Source organism: Acipenser ruthenus, unplaced genomic scaffold, assembly GCF_902713425.1.
Source record: "Acipenser ruthenus unplaced genomic scaffold, fAciRut3.2 maternal haplotype, whole genome shotgun sequence".
NCBI classification, from domain to species: Eukaryota; Metazoa; Chordata; class Actinopteri; order Acipenseriformes; family Acipenseridae; genus Acipenser; species Acipenser ruthenus.
In genome coordinates, this window is record NW_026708499.1 from 9,383 (window position 1) to 29,788 (window position 20,406).

At 48.4% G+C, this 20,406-nt stretch overlaps 1 protein-coding gene across 1 annotated transcript; it reads left to right on the top strand.

Moving 5' to 3' along the window:
- The first annotated feature begins 2,840 nt into the window (after positions 1-2,840).
- LOC117970137 (EH domain-containing protein 1-like) lies at positions 2,841-19,786 on the top strand. The gene is made up of 5 exons (XM_059021217.1): positions 2,841-3,459; positions 10,286-10,383; positions 15,640-16,052; positions 18,049-18,213; positions 19,229-19,786. Exons 1-5 carry the CDS (start codon positions 3,059-3,061, stop codon positions 19,784-19,786), a joined length of 1,635 nt encoding a protein of 544 aa, XP_058877200.1. The 5' UTR covers positions 2,841-3,058.
- The last annotated feature ends 620 nt before the right edge of the window (positions 19,787-20,406 follow it).

The following is a 20,406-nucleotide window of genomic DNA, read 5'->3' on the forward strand; positions in this document are numbered from 1 at the left end:
AACAGAGACACTGACACACACGTACTGACACACACACACAACGAGACACACGCACACACACACACACACACACAGACACTGACACACACGTACTGACACACACACAACGAGACACACACACACACACAAACACAGACACTGACACACACAACGAGACACGCACACACACACACACACACACACAACGAGACACACAAACACAGACATTGACACACACGTACTGACACACACACGCACGCACGCACACACACGCACACGCAGTAATGGGGTCTCTGATTGGTTCGTACAGGCTGCACTGCAGACCGTTCAAACCGAGATGGTCAGGAAAGAGAAACTGCAAACTGAACAATTTTGTAAACCTGGTTTCAGAGTTAATGGAAAACTTTTCAATAAACTTTTACATACATTTCTATAATTATGCGTGTGTCTGTTTATTTTATTTTGGGGGGGGGGCAGGATGTGGTGGTGCTAACACGTGCTGCTGCGCAGGGAGAGTGAATCTACAGCGTGGGGGTGTCAGTAGTAATGGAATGTCATCAGGCAGCGTGACATTGCGCCACTTCGCCACTAGACGTCAGTAAAGTTCCGGGCATCTCGTTATTGTCCCGCAGTGACGTGTTCGGCTGCTGTAACAGTACGCTTGGGCAACAAGTTCAGAAAAAATATTTACTTGGTGAAATTGAAAAAAAAAAAGTGTTTTTGACAGTTTGAAAAAACGATAAGTGCTTTGGAGCGTTTCTTTCCCATTGTAGCTGCCCTATACACTGACCAGAGACAGGGGCTCTGCAATGGTAATACAGACAGACAGACAGACAGACAGAGGATCTGCAAGGACAATACAGACAGACAGACAGACAGGGGCTCTGAAATGGTAATACAGACAGACAGACAGACAAACAGAGACAGGGGTTCTGCAATGACAGTGCTTTAACACACAAAGAGGGCAATGGTTGTATGGTGAATCTCTCCCCCCCTCTCCCTATCTCCCTCTATCTCTCTCCCCTCCCTCTTGCCTCTATCTTTCTCCCTCTCTCCCTCTCCCTCTCTCTCTCCCTCCCTCTCCCTCTCTCTCATGTATTTATAGGCTGGCTGGCTCTTGTAACCGGACTCCAGTGCAGTCAGCCTCTCCACTCTGCCAGGATCAGCGACACATCCTCACATTCCTGCGGGGGAATGTGAGGAGAAAGCATGGGGGAATATATTTGAAAGTTGTAAATCTTCTCAAGTCATTATAAAAGGGATGTTTTTAATGTTTAATGTTTGAATAAAGGCGGTGAGATTTTTCTCTCATTAGAAATATGCAGAGCTGCAGAAACGGAAATGTTCCAGAATTCCCGTGTGCGTCAGAGCAGGAGATGCGCGCGCATTCTCACAGTGACGTTTTGAGATGACGACAGCGACACGGGAATCCCTCACAAACAAACAAACAAACAAACAAACAAACAGACAAACAGACAAACAAACAGATACGCGTTTGTGAGCTTCGGTAGCGGGGCGAATTGGGAATCACCCGTCATTTTTAAAACTGACTCATTTTCACCTCAATAATGACACTAACGAAGCCACTGCAGCCGAAACTGCTGTCTGCTCGACTGAGTCTCTTCCAGTTTCGATATTTGTAATTAGTGGGCGTGTTTAAAAAAAACCTAAAAATAAAATTAAAATGCTGCTAGCCCTCACCGACCCCCTCCCCCCCCCTTTCTCCCTCTCCTAAGCCCCCGACCGCCCCCCCCCCCCCTCCCCTCTCTCCCGCCCCCACGGTCACGTTCACACGCCCTATGTGGTAAACACGGTCACAGTTTCAACATTTGGGAAAAGGAACAATTTTACATCCATAGGAAAAAGTTTCATGACCGAATACATGACAGCCATTCCTGTCGCAACCCGGCGGGGGTGTTTATAAGGTGCTGTACGCTGTGCAACAACACACACACACGCACGCACGCACGCACGCACATAGAGTGCAGCAGTGTGGAGTAGTGGTCAGGGCTCTGGACTCAGTGTGGAGTAGTGATTAGGGCTCTGGACTCAGTGTGGAGTAGTGGTCAGGGCTCTGGACTCAGTGTGGAGTAGCGGTCAGGGCTCTGGACTCAGTGTGGAGTAGCGGTCAGGGCTCTGGACTCAGTGTGGAGTAGCGGTCAGGGCTCTGGACTCAGTGTGGAGTAGCGGTCAGGGCTCTGGACTCAGTGTGGAGTAGCGGTCAGGGCTCTGGACTCAGTGTGGAGTAGTGGTTAGGGCTCTGGACTCTTGACCGGAGGGTCGTGGGTTCAATCCCAGGTGGGGGGACACTGCTGCTGTACCCTTGAGCAAGGTACTTTACCTAGATTGCTCCAGTAAAAACCCAACTGTATAAATGAGGAATTGTATGTAAAAAATAATGTGATATCTTGTAACAATTGTAAGTCGCCCTGGATAAGGGGCGTCTGCTAAGAAATAAATTATATATATATAGGTATTAAAAGTTTTTGTTTTAAAAATCTTTTAAACTTTTTGTGTACATTTTAAAAAAACAAAACACTCCTCAGTAATGTTGTTTGAAGCTGACACCCTGGGATCCTTCAAGAAGCTGCTTGATGAGATTCTGGGATCAATCAGCTACTAACAACCAAACGAGCAAAGATGGGCTGAATGGGGGCCTCCTCTCGTTTGGAAACTTTCTTATGTTCTTATATGTTCTTCTTTTGATGTTCTAAAAACTTTCATTTCATATATATATATATATATATATACACACACAGTATATATTTGCCCTTCCCAAAATGGCCGGCGAGAAATCCAGTAAATCCATGACCTCACTGATGACGTAGCACGCCGCTTTCGTACTTCAGCCTGGCCGGACTTTCCTCACTTCAGTCCTTCGCAGCCTGTGAGGGAGACGCGTAGAGAAGAAAGACGGACGAATTTTATTTATTTATTTTAACACGAAGGGAGGCGCCGTCGTTTTTTATTAAAAAAAAAAACCAAAACCAAACCGTAAGCCAAACTCCGCGTTTTAGCAACACATTTACCACAGAAAAAGACTCTTTCCCCCCCCTTTTTTTAGGTAGAAATATAAGCCATGTTCAGCTTGTCCACCGACTCGAAGCGGAAAAAGGAGCCGGAGTTGTTGCAGAATGTGTCGGACGGGCTGAAGCGGCTGTACCGCACGAAGCTGCTCCCGCTGGAGGAGGCTTACCGCTTCCACGACTTCCACTCGCCGGCTCTGGAGGACGCCGACTTCGACAACAAACCCATGGTCCTGCTGGTCGGGCAGTACTCGACCGGGAAAACCACCTTCATCCGCCACCTCATGGAGCAGGACTTCCCCGGGATGCGGATCGGACCGGAGCCGACCACGGACTCCTTCATCGCGGTCATGCACGGCGAGCAGGAGGGGGTCGTGCCGGGCAACGCGCTGGTGGTCGACCCGAAAAAACCCTTCAGAAAACTCAACGCGTTTGGAAACGCCTTCCTCAACAGGTACGGGTTTCGTGTCTGGTGTGTTTTTTGTTTTGAAAAATAAATGGTTCTCTGTGTTTGTGTCTGTTTGTTTGTGGAGACAACAAACGAACAAATGTTTATTTAGATAACATTGTCCTGAGCGTTAGAAATCTTGGTCAACAAATATATATTTATTTAATTCACGTTCTTTTAAACTGTAAACTGTAACGTTATGTACTCGCACTGTTTTGTTTTTTGTTTAAATTACTTATTATTATTATTATTATTATTATTATTATTAATACGTTATAACGCCTTATTTACATTGTAATGAGTCTTACTGTAAAGTTATGTTCTCGCAGATTAAATAAGAGTCGATAATATCCCACAATGTTTTAATTAAGTTTTTTTTAAACGTTGTCAAATTAAAAACAGCTTTTATTAAATTGGGATCCTTCAAGAAGCTGATTCTGGGATCAATCGGCTACTAAACAACCAAACGAGCAAAGATGGGCTGAATGGGGGCCTCCTCCTCGTTTGGAAACTATGTTCTTTAAATATGATTTTTATAATTTTTTTTTTGGTTTAAGTGATTTTAAAATATATAGTTTTATTTCAGTAAGTTTCGGACAAAAAAAAAGGTCCTTTTTAAATAAACGAGTCGGGACCGTCCCGTACTGGTGTGGAAAAAATAAATAGGTTCTCTTAAAAATATCGCCAACGCCCCATCAAATTGAACTGCGATCCCACGCTGACCGGCCCGCCGTTCAATATTTTCTAAGCTCGGATCTGTCTTTAACGGAGACGCTGCGTCCTGGGGTTGAATTCCACTTACTGCCGTCTGTGTGTCTCTCTCTCTTTAAGTTTTTATTTCTGAGAATCTGCTGACGGCGGCATATCGATGATAAGTGTCGACTTCTACACTTGGGACTGTGTGCTTCAAAAAGCCCTGTTACAAAACCGCCAAACCCGCTGTGGCTAACAAGAAGATTTATAAATAGGAGCGTGTGTTTTACAAAAATACAATGTCGTTGATTTGTTACCGCAAGTATTTATTTTTGATATTGTTTGAGCAGGGGGAAGCAGTGTGGCACTAGTGGTTTTGAGCTGAGGAGGGACTGGGAGGCAGTGTGGCTCTAGTGGTTTGAGCTGAGGAGGGACTGGGAGGCAGTGTGGCTCTAGTGGAGCTGAGGAGGGACTGGGAGGGAGGGAGGCAGTGTGGCTCTAGTGGAGCTGAGGAGGGACTGGGAGGGAGGCAGTGTGGCTCTAGTGGAGCTGAGGAGGGACTGGGAGGGAGGCAGTGTGGCTCTAGTGGAGCTGAGGAGGGACTGGGAGGGAGGCAGTGTGGCTCTAGCGGAGCTGAGGAGGGACTGGGAGGCAGTGTGGCTCTAGTGGTTTTGAGCGGAGGAGGGACTGGGAGGCAGTGTAGCTCTAGCGAAGCTGAGGAGGGACTAGGAGGCAGTGTGGCTCTAGTGGAGCTGAGGAGGGACTGGGAGGCAGTGTGGCTCTAGTGGAGCTGAGGAGGGACTAGGAGGCAGTGTGGCTCTAGTGGTTTTGAGCTGAGGAGGGACTAGGAGGCAGTGTGGCTCTAGTGGTTTTGAGCGGAGGAGGGACTAGGAGGCAGTGTGGCTCTAGTGGTTTTGAGCGGAGGAGGGACTGGGAGGCAGTGTGGCTCTAGTGGTTTTGAGCTGAGGAGGGACTAGGAGGCAGTGTGGCTCTAGTGGTTTTGAGCGGAGGAGGGACTAGGAGGCAGTGTGGCTCTAGTGGTTTTGAGCGGAGGAGGGACTAGGAGGCAGTGTGGCTCTAGTGGTTTTGAGCGGAGGAGGGACTAGGAGGCAGTGTGGCTCTAGTGGTTTTGAGCTGAGGAGGGACTGGGAGGCAGTGTGGCTCTAGTGGTTTTGAGCTGAGGAGGGACTGGGAGGCAGTGTGGCTCTAGTGGTTTTGAGCTGAGGAGGGACTGGGAGGCAGTGTGGCTCTAGTGGTTTTGAGCTGAGGAGGGACTGGGAGGCAGTGTGGCTCTAGTGGTTTTGAGCTGAGGAGGGACTGGGAGGCAGTGTGGCTCTAGTGGTTTTGAGCTGAGGAGGGACTGGGAGGCAGTGTGGCTCTAGTGGTTTTGAGCTGAGGAGGGACTGGGAGGCAGTGTGGCTCTAGTGGTTTTGAGCTGAGGAGGGACTGGGAGGCAGTGTGGCTCTAGTGGTTTTGAGCTGAGGAGGGACTGGGAGGCAGTGTGGCTCTAGTGGAGCTGAGGAGGGACTGGGAGGGAGGGAGGCAGTGTGGCTCTAGTGGAGCTGAGGAGGGACTGGGAGGGAGGCAGTGTGGCTCTAGTGGAGCTGAGGAGGGACTGGGAGGGAGGCAGTGTGGCTCTAGCGGAGCTGAGGAGGGACTGGGAGGGAGGCAGTGTGGCTCTAGTGGAGCTGAGGAGGGACTGGGAGGGAGGCAGTGTGGCTCTAGCGGAGCTGAGGAGGAACTGGGAGGGAGGGAAGCAGTGTGGCTCTAGCGGAGCTGAGGAGGAACTGGGAGGGAGGCAGTGTGGCTCTAGTGGAGCTGAGGAGGGACTGGGAGGGAGGCAGTGTGGCTCTAGCGGAGCTGAGGAGGGACTGGGAGGGAGGGAAGCAGTGTGGCTCTAGTGGAGCTGAGGAGGGACTGGGAGGGAGGCAGTGTGGCTCTAGCGGAGCTGAGGAGGGACTGGGAGTTTATGTGTTTCACACCCCAGAGAGCTGGCTGTTTGGGCAACTGTTTGATTTTATTAATTTGTTTTCCATTCAAACACACCGATGGAGGTCCCTCTGTCTCTTCCTCCCCCTCTCGTGTGTATTTGGAGGGTGGGAGGGTGTGTCGCTGCCTCTGTGTCTCTCAGAGCAAAGAGGGACTAGGAATGCAAAACAGGCAGCTGTCGAGAGGCACTGAGCAGAAACAGCTGACTGTGTGTGAGAGAGAGAGATTTTAACACACACACACACAATCGCATGCATGTCTCTGACAGTGGATAACATTGAACACTTTTTTGAAAAAGTTTAAACCCTAAACGAGAGATTTAACAGACGCTTTTATCCAAAGTGACTCGCAGAGACTGGGGGGGGGGGGGGGGGTGAACTCTGCTTCATCAACAACTGCTGCTGCTGCTGCTGCAGAGTCACTTCCAATAGGAGCTCGTTTGTTTGACGTCTCATCCGAAGGACGGAGCACAAGGAGGTGAAGTGACTTGCTCAGGGTCACACGCACACACACACACAGGGAGTAAGCAGTGGCTGAGCTGGGGGGCTGCACAGCAGTGTGATCCAGTCCTGGTTTCACTGGGAGTTTAATAATCAGCCACACCTGAGCTTGTTAGCTAGACACACTGGGGGCTGATCAAGCTGGTAGCCTGGGTCGTTGTTACGAATGGATAAGCTGTGCTCTTCAGATGAAAGCATGCTGCACTGCCACTGTAGGGAGAGAAGATACAAACACACTGACTTCACTGGAGAGACTGTTTGAGAGGCGCGGGAGTAGGGAGGGGTCGTTTTAAATAGCCTTGAGTCAATGACCCAGACCGCCTTCCTTCAATGAGAGACCAGCTGTCTGCAGAGCAACCCTGAAATGCACTGGAAATGATTCTTCCATTACAATTTATAAAACATCAAACTCCTGGCTCCTGATCATTTCAATATTAATAATAATAATACTAGACTTCATTGAGGGGAGCTCTGAACCCCAGGACTGGGTGCAGCAGCAGCAGCAGCAGCAGGGCTAGTGTGAGTTTGTAACCCTGCTCAAACTCCTGACTCCTGATCATTTCAATATTAATAATAATAATACTAGACTTCATTGAGGGGAGCTCTGAACCCCAGGACTGGGTGCAGCAGCAGCAGGGCTAGTGTGAGTTTGTAACCCTGCTCAAACTCCTGGCTCCTGATCATTTCAATATTAATAATAATAATACTAGACTTCATTGAGGGGAGCCCTGAACCCCAGGACTGGGTGCAGCAGCAGCAGCAGGGCTAGTGTGAGTTTGTAACCCTGCTCAAACTCCTGGCTCCTGATCATTTCAATATTAATAATAATAATAATACTAGACTTCATTGAGGGGAGCTCTGAACCCCAGGACTGGGTGCAGCAGCAGCAGCAGGAGGGCTAGTGTGAGTTTGTAACCCTGCTCAAACTCCTGGCTCTTGATCATTTCAATATTAATAATAATAATAATAATACTAGACTTCATTGAGGGGAGCTCTGAACCCCAGGACTGGGTGCAGCAGCAGGGCTCGTGTGAGACAGATCGACAGACACACACAGTTTATGTGTTTCACACCCCAGAGAGCTGGCTGTTTGGGTCGGGTGGTTCACAGTAAGCTCCCTGTTATTTTGCCCCTATCTGGGCGTGTGTTTTGCCCGCTCACAGGACCTGCTTCAGGCTGAGTTTCGCTCTGCCTTCGAGGTGACCTCTGTTCGAATGTACTTTTCTTCGAAACTCGAGTGAAAGTGAAAGCGTGCCGACCGGTTTCTTATCTGATCCCCGAGGTGTCCGGTTTCAGACCGGGGATTTCTGCTGCTCGACTGCCTCCCGGAAAAACCGGGGCTTCCCAAAATATATGGGAATGTACCGGCCCAGGGAATTCTGAGAGAGGAGTTTGTGAAGTGATCATTCATAGAAACAGGACCCACGCACACACACAGATAGAGACAGAGACAGAGACGCACACAGACACAGACAGAGATACAGAGAGATATACACACAGGGATAGACACACACAGACAGAGATACAGAGAGAGAGACACACATACACACAGGGATAGACACACACAGACACAGACAGAGATACAGAGAGATATATACACACAGGGATAGACACACACAGACAGAGATACAGAGAGAGAGACACACATACACACAGGGATAGACACACACAGACAGAGATACAGAGAGATATACACACAGGGATAGACACACACAGACAGATACAGAGAGATAGACACACATACACACAGGGATAGACACACACAGACACAGACAGAGATACAGAGAGATATATACACACAGGGATAGACACACACAGACAGAGATACAGAGAGATCGACACACATACACACAGGGATAGACACACACAGACACAGACAGAGATACAGAGAGATATATACACACACAGACAGAGATACAGAGAGATAGACACACATACACACAGGAGATAGACACACACAGACACAGACAGAGATACAGAGAGATATATACACACAGGGATAGACACACACAGACAGAGATACAGAGAGATATATACACACAGGGATAGACACACACAGACACACAGAGATACAGAGAGATAGAGAGCGACAGAGAATCACACACACAGACAGAGATACAGAGAGAGACACACAGGGATAGACACACACACACACACACAGAGATACAGAGAGATAGAGAGCGACAGAGAATCACAGACACAGACAGAGATACAGAGAGACACACAGGGATAGACACACACAGACACAGAGTGAGATACAGAGAGATAGAGAGCGACAGAGAATCACAGACACAGACAGAGATACAGAGAGAGACACACAGAGCAGTTTGATCCCAGTGATTCAGCATCAACAACGTGTCCTGATATCCCCTCACCACTCTCTGTGAGTGTGCGTGTGTGTGTGTGCGTGTGTGTGTGTGTGTGTGTCCGCAGTCCAGTTATTTTGCAGTCCATGGTTGCTCTTGCATTGTGCTCTGCACAGCAGTGTTGGGTGTGCCTTCGCTGGGCTCCCTTCCAAAGTGAAACCCAGATCCCTTTGTCCCACTAGACACACTGCACACATTTCCACTCTGTTAAAACTACAAACTCACACTAGCCCTGCTGCTGCTGCTGCTGCACCCAGTCCTGGGGTTCAGAGCTCCCCTCAATGAAGTCTAGTATTATTATTATTAATATTGAAATGATCAGGAGCCAGGAGTTTGAGCAGGGTTACAAACTCACACTAGCCCTGCTGCTGCTGCTGCACCCAGTCCTGGGGTTCAGAGCTCCCCTCAATGAAGTCTAGTATTATTATTATTAATATTGAAATGATCAGGAGCCAGGAGTTTGAGCAGGGTTACAAACTCACACTAGCCCTGCTGCTGCTGCTGCTGCACCCAGTCCTGGGGTTCAGAGCTCCCCTCAGTGAAGTCTAGTGTTATGTATTCGTTCTGTTGTATGCATGAACACAGACATGCTGTTTTCAGAGATGTTGAAACTCAGCTGGCCTGTGCTGTTGCTTGTTGCATTGCTCAGCGCGCTCTCTGTGTGATTTTATTTATTTATTTTTTCTCTTAACAATTCTCCCTTTCATCTCGGTTTGTATAAAGAACAGTGGAAAGCCGAAATAAGAGAACAATAAAATAAAAAGGAAGCAGAGATTTCTTCATGAATACTAGTCAGCCTGTGATGGCGTGTTTTGTGCTTCCTGTCAGTAGATTTTTGCATGATGTTTGTGTGATGCAGAGTCCTGTTACAAAAATCCCATGCTGTCCTGTTCAGTAATGCAGTGAGTGTGCTTGTCTGATTCTGTGTGTGTGTGTGTGTGTGTGTGTGCAGGGCTGGCAATCAGACTCCCATCGCACAGCAGTGTGATCCAGTCCAGGTTTCACTGCTACCAGCTTGATCAGCCCCCCAGTGTGTCTAGCTAACAAGCTCAGGTGTGTCTGATTATTAAACTCCCAGTGAAACCAGGACTGGATCACACTGCTGTGCAGCGGGAGTCTCGCTCCAATCTATCTAAACATATTTATTTGTGTGGTTCTTATTGAAATTATCTAGTTTGATTTATTTTTTGTCGGGGTGTGAAAGGCGCTATATAAATAAAACTAATTGAAACGTTGCATTTTTTTCTGTTGCGTGTTTTTGAATTAGTTTTGTTTCTGTCCCAGGTTTATGTGCGCTCAGCTTCCCAATCCGGTCCTGGAAAGCATCAGCATAATCGACACGCCGGGAATTCTGTCCGGAGAGAAGCAGAGGCTCAGCCGAGGTAGGGATCGGATCAAACTCCGGGCTGGGAGCGAGACTCCCGCTGCACAGCAGCGTGATCCAGTCCTGCTTTCACTGGGAGTTTAATAATCAGACACACCTGAGCTTGTTAGCTAGACACACTGGGGGCTGATCAAGCTGGTAGCAGTAAAACCTGGACTGGATCACACTGCTGTGCGATAGGAGTCTGATTCCCAGCCCTCGCTGGTTGGTTTTTAATTAAAAACATTATTTATTTTTTTAAATGTGAAAAACAAGACTAGTTTCTTTGTTCAAAGTTCTCATTATTAGTATTATTATTATTTCTCTGTGAGCTTTGAGTCGAGAGAGAGATTTTATATCAGCTAGTCTGTGGTGTGTCTGTGTCTCTTATAATATGCTTCTAAGTGTGGGGTGCGTCTCCCTGTGATCGTGTTGAGAGTGTGTTTCGTTCTCTAGTCTCTGTGTGACAGACCCTCCCTCCTCCCTCTCCCCTCTCCCCTCTCCCTGTACCTCAGTTTTATATCAGCTAGTCTGTGGTGTGTCTGTCTCTTATAATATGTTTCTAAGTGTGGGGTGCGTCTCCCTGTGATCGTGTTGAGAGTGTGTTTCGTTCTCTCGTCTCTGTGTGACAGACCCTCCCTCCTCCCTCTCCCCTCTCCCTGTACCTCAGTTTTATATCAGCTAGTCTGTGGTGTGTCTGTGTCTCTTATAATATGTTTCTAAGTGTGGGGTGCGTCTCCCTGTGATCGTGTTGAGAGCGTGTTTCGTTCTCTCGTCTCTGTGTGACAGACCCTCGCAGACACACACTTTCTTTCTCTCTCTCTCTCGTGGGTGAGGGCCCCTTTGCTTCGTGCTCCACCTCTTGATCCCGTGTTGCTCAGGAAGCCGTGTGTTGAGAGATAATGCAGAGGGAGCTGCAGGGAAGGATGTGATTCAACCTGGAAACAAAACCCAGCATGAGAGCCAGCGCTGAGCGAGTGGAACATTACTCTCTCTCTCTCTCTCTCGCTCTCTCTCGCTCGTTTGCTCTCTCTCTCTCTCTCTCTCTCTCTCTCTCTCTCTCTCTCTCTCTCTCGCTCGCTCGCTCGCTCGCTCGCTCGCTCGCTCGCTCTCTCTCGCTCTCTCTCTCTCTCTCTCTCGCTCGCTTGCTTTCGCTTTCTCTCTGTTTAATCTACAGCCCCACTATCTTTATAGACATAACCCCTCTACACTGTTAACAGTTCATTACAGTGAGATTTATAACTGAAGATTATAACACAGTCTAGTGTAGAGAACTCAGTGCTGTGGATCTGAGAGCAGCTAATTCAATACAGTCTAGTATAGAGAACTCAGTGCTGTACTGGGGATCTGAGAGCAGCTAATTCAATACAGTCTAGTGTAGAGAACTCAGTGCTGTACTGGGGATCTGAGAGCAGCTAATTCAATATAGTCTAGTATAGAGAACTCAGTGCTGTACTGGGGATCTGAGAGCAGCTAATTCAATACAGTCTAGTATAGAGAACTCAGTGCTGTACTGGGGATCTGAGAGCAGCCAATTCAATACAGTCTAGTGTAGAGAACTCAGTGCTGTGGATCTGAGAGCAGCTAATTCAATACAGTCTAGTATAGAGAACTCAGTGCTGTGGATCTGAGAGCAGCTAATTCAATACAGTCTAGTGTAGAGAACTCAGTGCTGTGGATCTGAGAGCAGCTAATTCAATACAGTCTAGTATAGAGAACTCAGTGCTGTACTGGGGATCTGAGAGCAGCTAATTCAATACAGTCTAGTATAGAGAACACAGTGCTGTGGATCTGAGAGCAGCTAATTCAATACAGTCTAGTATAGAGAACACAGTGCTGTACTGGGGATCTGAGAGCAGCTAATTCAATACAGTCTAGTGTAGAGAACTCAGTGCTGTACTGGAGATCTGAGAGCAGCTAATTCAATACAGTCTAGTGTAGAGAACTCAGTGCTGTACTGGAGATCTGAGAGCAGCTAATTCAATACAGTCTAGTATAGAGAACTCAGTGCTGTGGATCTGAGAGCAGCTAATTCAATACAGTCTAGTATAGAGAACTCAGTGCTGTGGATCTGAGAGCAGCTAATTCAATACAGTCTAGTGTAGAGAACTCAGTGCTGTGGATCTGAGAGCCAGCTAATTCAATACAGTCTAGTGTAGAGAACTCAGTGCTGTGGATCTGAGAGCAGCTAATTCAATACAGTCTAGTGTAGAGAACTCAGTGCTGTGGATCTGAGAGCAGCTAATTCAATACAGTCTAGTGTAGAGAACTCAGTGCTGTACTGGGGATCTGAGAGCAGCTAATTCAATACAGTCTAGTATAGAGAACTCAGTGCTGTGGATCTGAGAGCAGCTAATTCAATACAGTCTAGTGTAGAGAACTCAGTGCTGTGGATCTGAGAGCAGCTAATTCAATACAGTCTAGTGTAGAGAACTCAGTGCTGTGGATCTGAGAGCAGCTAATTCAATACAGTCTAGTGTAGAGAACTCAGTGCTGTGGATCTGAGAGCAGCTAATTCAATACAGTCTAGTGTAGAGAACTCAGTGCTGTGGATCTGAGAGCAGCTAATTCAATACAGTCTAGTGTAGAGAACTCAGTGCTGTGGATCTGAGAGCAGCTAATTCAATACAGTCTAGTGTAGAGAACTCAGTGCTGTGGATCTGAGAGCAGCTAATTCAATACAGTCTAGTGTAGAGAACTCAGTGCTGTACTGGGGATCTGAGAGCAGCTAATTCAATACAGTCTAGTATAGAGAACTCAGTGCTGTACTGGGGATCTGAGAGCAGCTAATTCAATACAGTCTAGTATAGAGAACTCAGTGCTGTGGATCTGAGAGCCAGCTAATTCAATACAGTCTAGTATAGAGAACTCAGTGCTGTACTGGAGATCTGAGAGCAGCTAATTCAATACAGTCTAGTGTAGAGAACTCAGTGCTGTGGATCTGAGAGCCAGCTAATTCAATACAGTCTAGTATAGAGAACTCAGTGCTGTACTGGAGATCTGAGAGCAGCTAATTCAATACAGTCTAGTATAGAGAACTCAGTGCTGTGGATCTGAGAGCAGCTAATTCAATACAGTCTAGTGTAGAGAACTCAGTGCTGTGGATCTGAGAGCCAGCTAATTCAATACAGTCTAGTATAGAGAACTCAGTGCTGTACTGGAGATCTGAGAGCAGCTAATTCAATACAGTCTAGTGTAGAGAACTCAGTGCTGTGGATCTGAGAGCAGCTAATTCAATACAGTCTAGTGTAGAGAACTCAGTGCTGTGGATCTGAGAGCAGCTAATTCAATACAGCCTGCCGACCCCACTAGAATCCAAACCCTGACAGAACAGCAGCGTTGGAAGGACTCTGAATTTGATGCGGGTTTGTTAGCGGGTTCGCTGTGTGTCTCGCCTCGGAGAGACCTCGTTAGCACTGCCTAGGGAAGACAGGCCTGACTCTGAAGTGACCGCAGATCAGCTGACTGTCGGAGGCCTGTGAGAGCAAACCAGAGTAACAGCACAGTGTGATACAGCACAGTGAAGCACAGGCAAGCATTGTGAAGCACAGAGAGGGATGGGGAAGCATAGGCAAGCATTGTGAAGCACAGAGAGGTCTGGTAAAGCATAGGGAAGCATTGTAAAGCACAGAGAGGTCTGGTAAAGCATAGGGAAGCATTGTGAAGCACAGAGAGGGATGGGGAAGCATAGGCAAGCATTGTAAAGCACAGAGAGGTCTAGTAAAGCATAGGGAAGCATTGTAAAGCACAGAGAGGTCTGGTAAAGCATAGGGAAGCATTGTAAAGCACAGAGAGGTCTGGTAAAGCATAGGGAGGTCTGGTAAAGCATAGGGAAGCATTGTAAAGCACAGAGAGGTCTGGTAAAGCATAGGGAGGTCTGGTAAAGCATAGGGAAGCATTGTAAAGCACAGAGAGGTGTGGTAAAACATAGGGAAGCTTTTACTAAAGGTTTTGCAAGTCAATACATTACATTTCAAGCACGGTTTGTCAAAATATTTTTTCTCAAAACACAACACACACGGCTAGCTGACTTCCCCCTCCCCTCTGCTCTCCTGCCCTCCCCTCTGCTACCCTTCTCTCCCCTCTGCTCCCCTCCTCTCTCCTCTGCTCTCCTGCCCTCCCCTCCCAGGCTGCAGTGAATAGAAATCTTGAGCTGGAGGATTTCTCCTTGGCTGTGTTTCTCTTTTGTCCTGCGGCGCACAGGAAACTGCGAGGGGAGGTCAACTGAGGGACAAGCCCTGCATTGTGAAAAAACAGAAAACCGAGGCTGCAAGACTCTGTCGTGGTGTCTTCGTGTTGAAGTGATTGTGAAACCTTTTATCAGCAGAGCCCTGGTGACCGTAAAACTGTGAAGAAATTCATGAGAGAATCTCAGCTCTGTGTGTGCAAGAGAAATCCACTTCCTTCTCAGGCTCTACACACACACTGAGACATGCACACTCACACTCGCACGCACACACATGCACACACGCACAGATATGCTGTATGCTGTTGAAATAACAGTTTACAGGAAAAAGGTCCTTTTATCAGCAGAAAATAAATAATATATATATATATACACACACTACTAGAGCGCTCTGCAGTGTTGAGAGTTGACCTCTATACAGCTTTGCAGTATTGAAAGAATTCAACAATTTCTGGTCTCTGAAACTAGAAGAGACCGAGTCAAGCAGACCAGCGTTTGGGCTCCAGTGCCTTCATCAGTGTGATTATTGAAACTAGAAGAGACCGAGTCAAGCAGACCAGCGTTTGGGCTCCAGTGCCTTCATCAGTGTGATTATTGAAACTAGAAGCGACCGAGTCAAGCAGACCAGCGTTTGGGCTCCAGTGCCTTCATCAGTGTGATTATTGAAACTAGAAGAGACCGAGTCAAGCAGACCAGCGTTTGGGCTCCAGTGCCTTCATCAGTGTTATTATTGAAACTAGAAGAGACCGAGTCAAGCAGACCAGCGTTTGGGCTCCAGTGCCTTCATCAGTGTTATTATTGAAACTAGAAGAGACAGAGTCAAGCAGTGTGATCCAGTCCAGGTTTTACTGCTACCATCTTGATCAGCCCCCAGTGTGTATAGCTAACAAGCTCAGGTGTGTCTTTAAACTCAGTGAAACCAAGAACTGATCAAATTTTGTGCAATGGGAGTCTTCTTCCCAACCCTGTTACTGCTCCTATGAAGCCCATTATAAACCCTTCTCTCTCTCTCTCTCTCTCTCTCTCCCTCTCTCTCTCCCCCTCTTCCCCTCCTCTCTCCTCCTCTCTCCTCTCCTCTCCTCTCTCAAGGCTATGACTTCGCTGCGGTTCTGGAGTGGTTCGCCGAGCGGGTGGACCGGATCATCCTCCTCTTCGACGCCCACAAGCTGGACATCTCCGACGAGTTCTCCGAGGTGATCCGGGCCCTGAAGAACCACGAGGACAAGATCCGGGTGGTGCTGAACAAGGCGGACCAGATCGAGACGCAGCAGCTGATGCGGGTGTACGGCGCCCTCATGTGGTCGCTGGGCAAGATCATCAACACGCCGGAGGTGGTGCGCGTCTACATCGGGTCCTTCTGGTCCCAGCCCCTCCTCAAGCCCGACAATCGCAAGCTGTTCGAGGCCGAGGAGCAGGACCTGTTCAAGGACATCCAGGGGCTGCCCCGAAACGCAGCCCTGCGCAAACTCAACGACCTGATCAAGAGGGCGCGGCTGGCCAAGGTACCCCCCCCCCCCCCCCCAAAACCCTAACCCCTTCTCCATCGCAAAACCGCCGCTGAAAGGGTACACAGGGGCCTTTTTATTGTGTTGTGTTGCGTGTTCACGTGTGTTGCTACAAGCGTGTAAGTAAGGTGTGTGTGTGTTTTGAATTAATTTTTACATTTTGACCACTTCTTAAAACATTTTTAAATTTCATTCCCTGCCTCAAGATGGCTTCCCATGTACCCGCACGACCCTCTCATTATTATTATTATTATTATTATTTATTTCTTAGCAGACGCCCTTATCCAGGGCGACTTACAATCGCAAGCAAATACAAATACATTCAAGTGTTACAATACAAGTCATACAATAAGAGCAAGAAATACAATAATTTTTGTTCAAGTGTGACAAACCACAATTCAATAATACAGCAGGTAATAGTGATAGTTACATCAGGATATGATTAAATAGTGATAGTTACATCAGGATATGATTAAGTACAAAATACTACAGGTTAAACACTTGGCAGATTACAATATTCTGAAGTACAGGATTAAATGCAGAACTACATTTTCCATCATCCTCCTCCTGCTCACGTAACTGAGATGGATTTACCAGTGAGCAGGAGGAGGATGATGGGAAATGTAGTTCTGAGAGGGCCGTGCGGGTACATGGGAAGCCATCTTAAGGCAGGGAATGAAATTTAAAAATGTTTTAAAGTGGTCAATGTGAAAAAAATAAATAATAATAATTAATTAAAACAATACAAACACCTTGCGTAAACAGTTGTTGCAACACATATGAACCCCCGCACCCCTCGAACCAAGCTCCTGTACCCCCTGACCCTAACAATAGCCTCCAACAGGAGGCTGTGTGGTCCAGTGGTTAAAGAAAAGGGCTTGTAACCAGGAGGTCCCCGGTTCAAATCCCACCTCAGCCACTGACTCACTGTGTGACCCTGAGCAAGTCACTTCACCTCCTTGTGCTCCGTCTTTCGGGTGAGATGTAGTTGTAAGTGACTCTGCAGCTGATGCATAGTTCACACACCCTGGTCTCTGTAAGCCTTGGATAAAGGTGTCTGCTAAATAAACAAATATTATTATCAATAAAAAAATCAATCCAGTAGCTCTGATTATGCGTACGGAGGCGACACGTCACTCCTGTCAGTTGTAGCTTTAGTTAGTTATTTTTTTATTTGCTCAGCTGTTTTCTCACCAGCTGGTTATAAACGTCTGCTCGCTCAGCAGTGACTCTCAGGGAGGCGGACTTTGCCAGGCGATGGAAAGTTTGTATCTCGGAAGGATCTCTGACCTTGTCGAGGGTAATCGTCTGTTTATGATGCCCAGGGAAAGTCACGCTGGCTGTACAGTGACTTTGCACTGTCAGGATTTTTATGATCGGAGGCTTTTATCCAAAGCGACTTGCAGAGTCTAGGAGGGTGAACTCTGCTTCATCAACAACTGCTGCTGCTGCTGCTGCTGCAGAGTCACTTCCAATAGGAGCTCGTTTGTTTTATATCTCCTCTCTCTCTCTCTCTCTCTCTCTCTCTCTCTCTCTCTCTCTGTAATGTAGTTACAGCAAATAAATTGCATAGAGGGGTTCCCTGACCTCCCTAAACCAGGAGAGCCAGATGCAATCGGACGGACATCACAGCGCTGGGAATGAGACTCCCGCTGCACAGCAGTGTGATCCAGTCCTGGTTTCACTGGGAGTTTAATTAGACACACCTGAGCTTGTTAGCTAGACACACTGGGGGCTGATCAAGCTGGTAGCAGTGAAACCTGGACTGGATCACACTGCTGTGCGATGGGAGTCTGGTTGTCATACCCAGACATCAAACTGAGCAGTACAACTTTTTAAAATTGATTTTAATTTTTGCACAAAGCAATTGTCAAAATGTATATGCATGTGTAATACATACAAATGAGTAATCGCGCTCTCTCTCGCTCTCTCCCCTCTCTCTCTCTCTCGCGCTCCCCCGCCCACCCACCCCCCCCCCCCCCCCCCCCCCTAGGTCCACGCCTACATCATCATCGCTCTGAAGAAGGAGATGCCCAATGTGTTTGGGAAGGAAAACAAGAAGAAAGAGCTGATCAGTAACCTGGGGGAGATCTACCTGAAGATTGAGAAGGAGCACCAGGTCTCTCCTGGAGACTTCCCCAACCTGAAGAAGATGCAGGTGAACCCCTGAGCTGCTGGGCCTCGAAACAGAGAGAGCTACGACACCCATGCACACACACTGACACACCACACACACAGAGCTACAACACACACACACATACACGCACGCACGCACACACACACACACACACACACACACAGAGAGCTACAACACACACACACATACACAGAGCTACAAGACACACACACACACACACACTGACACATGCACAGAGCTACAAGACTTTAAGCTGGTGCCCCTGTGCCCTTAGCTCAGCGGTCACACACCTGTGTTTGCAAAACAGCAGCGTCACTGTTTTTCGTTTTGCATGAACGAGATCCTGTGACCGATATTGACGGGATAAACAAAGAAGCAGGACTCCATACCAAGTCAGCAGAGAGTGAGCTAGATTACTATCCAGCCCTCTGAAATGTCTTTATAATATACAGCGCTAGACCCTGATATCGATGCGATCCAGCCCTCTGAAATGTCTTTATAATATACAGCGCTAGACCCTGATATCGATGCGATCCAGCCCTCTGAAATGTCTTTATAATATACAGCGCTAGACCCTGATAGTAATGCGATCCAGCCCTCTGAAATGTCTTTATAATATACAGCGCTAGACCCTGATATTGCTGCGATCCAGCCCTCTGAAATGTCTTTATAATATACAGCGCTAGACCCTGATATTGATGCGATCCAGCCCTCTGAAATGTCTTTATAATATACAGCGCTAGACCCCGATATCGATGCGATCCAGCCCTCTGAAATGTCTTTATAATATACAGCGCTAGACCCTGATAGTAATGCGATCCAGCCCTCTGAAATGTCTTTATAATATACAGCGCTAGACCCTGATATTGCTGCGATCCAGCCCTCTGAAATGTCTTTATAATATACAGCGCTAGACCCTGATATTGATGCGATCCAGCCCTCTGAAGTGTCTTTATAATATACAGCGCTAGACCCTGATATCGATGCGATCCAGCCCTCTGAAATGGTCCGCTCTCTCTCCCCTCCCCTCTCTCAGGAGCTGCTGGCCTCTCAGGATTTCACGCGGTTCCAGGGTTCAAAACCGAAGCTTCTCCAGGTGGTGGAGGACATGCTGGCGAACGACATCGCACGCCTCATGACTCAGGTGCGCCAGGAAGAGGCGGCCACGCCCAGCCAGGCCGTGAAGGGCGGGGCCTTCGAAGGGACCGCCAACGGGCCCTTCGGCCACGGGTACGGGGAGGGGGCCGGCGAGGGCATCGACGAGGCGGAGTGGGTGGTGGGGAAGGACAAGCCCAACTACGATGAGATCTTCTACACGCTGTCCCCCGTCAACGGCAAAGTCTCCGGGGCCAGCGCCAAGAAGGAGATGGTGAAGTCCAAGCTGCCCAACACCGTGCTGGGCAAGATCTGGAAGCTGGCGGACGTGGACCAGGACGGCTACCTCGACGACGAGGAGTTCGCCCTCGCCAACCACCTGATCAAGGTGAAGCTGGAGGGGTACGAGCTGCCGGAGCAGCTGCCCGGGCACCTGGTGCCCCCGAGCAAGAGGGGAGGGGCTGGGGCGAAGGGGGGCGTGGAGATGGGAGGGGAGTAGAGAGGAGGAGGAGGAGGGGATGGGGCAAAGGGAGTGGAGAGAGAGGGGGAGGGGAGTAGAGAGAGAAGGAGGATGGGCTGGGGCAAAGGGGGAGTAGAGAGAGGGGGAGGGAGGGGAGTAGAGGGAGGGGCAAAAGGGGGCATGGAGATGGGAGGGGAGTATGGAGAGGAGGAGGGGCTGGGGCAAAGGGGGAGTGGAGATGGGAGGGGAGTAGAGAGGAGGGGATGGGGCAAAGGGGGGGCATGGAGATGGGAGGGGAGTGGAGAGTGGAGAGAGGGGGAGGGGCTGGGGCAAAGGGGGAGGGGAGCAAAGAAAGAAGGGGTGAGGGGGAGGGAAAGTAGAGATCTAATACCTCCCCGAGAGGGAGGAGAGCTGCTGGGGGGGGGGGGTGTGAGGGAAGGAAGGGGTATTCACTGTGTGTTTGTGTCTGAAAGGAGAGAGTCCGTCCGTCCGACTGTCTGTCCAGGGATAGGGAGAGGGGCTCGTTTAACCAAAATGAACAAAAACCACGACCAGGAACCCGACACAGTTGATCAGTGTTGGTGTTTCTCTTTGATTCCTCACGCTGCCTGTGTCAATTCTAATCAGGTGTTTTAAATCTAGGATGTAGTTCTGTCTGT

Bases quoted from the DNA above. Each gene is read 5' to 3' on its own strand.
- LOC117970137 (XM_059021217.1), top strand. From the start codon at position 3,059: ATGTTCAGCTTGTCCACCGACTCGAAGCGGAAAAAGGAGCCGGAGTTG. The intron at 3,460-10,285 runs GTACGGGTTTCG...TTTCTGTCCCAG, and splicing joins GGAAACGCCTTCCTCAACAG to GTTTATGTGCGCTCAGCTTC. The intron at 16,053-18,048 runs GTACCCCCCCCC...CCCCCCCCCTAG, and splicing joins AGAGGGCGCGGCTGGCCAAG to GTCCACGCCTACATCATCAT.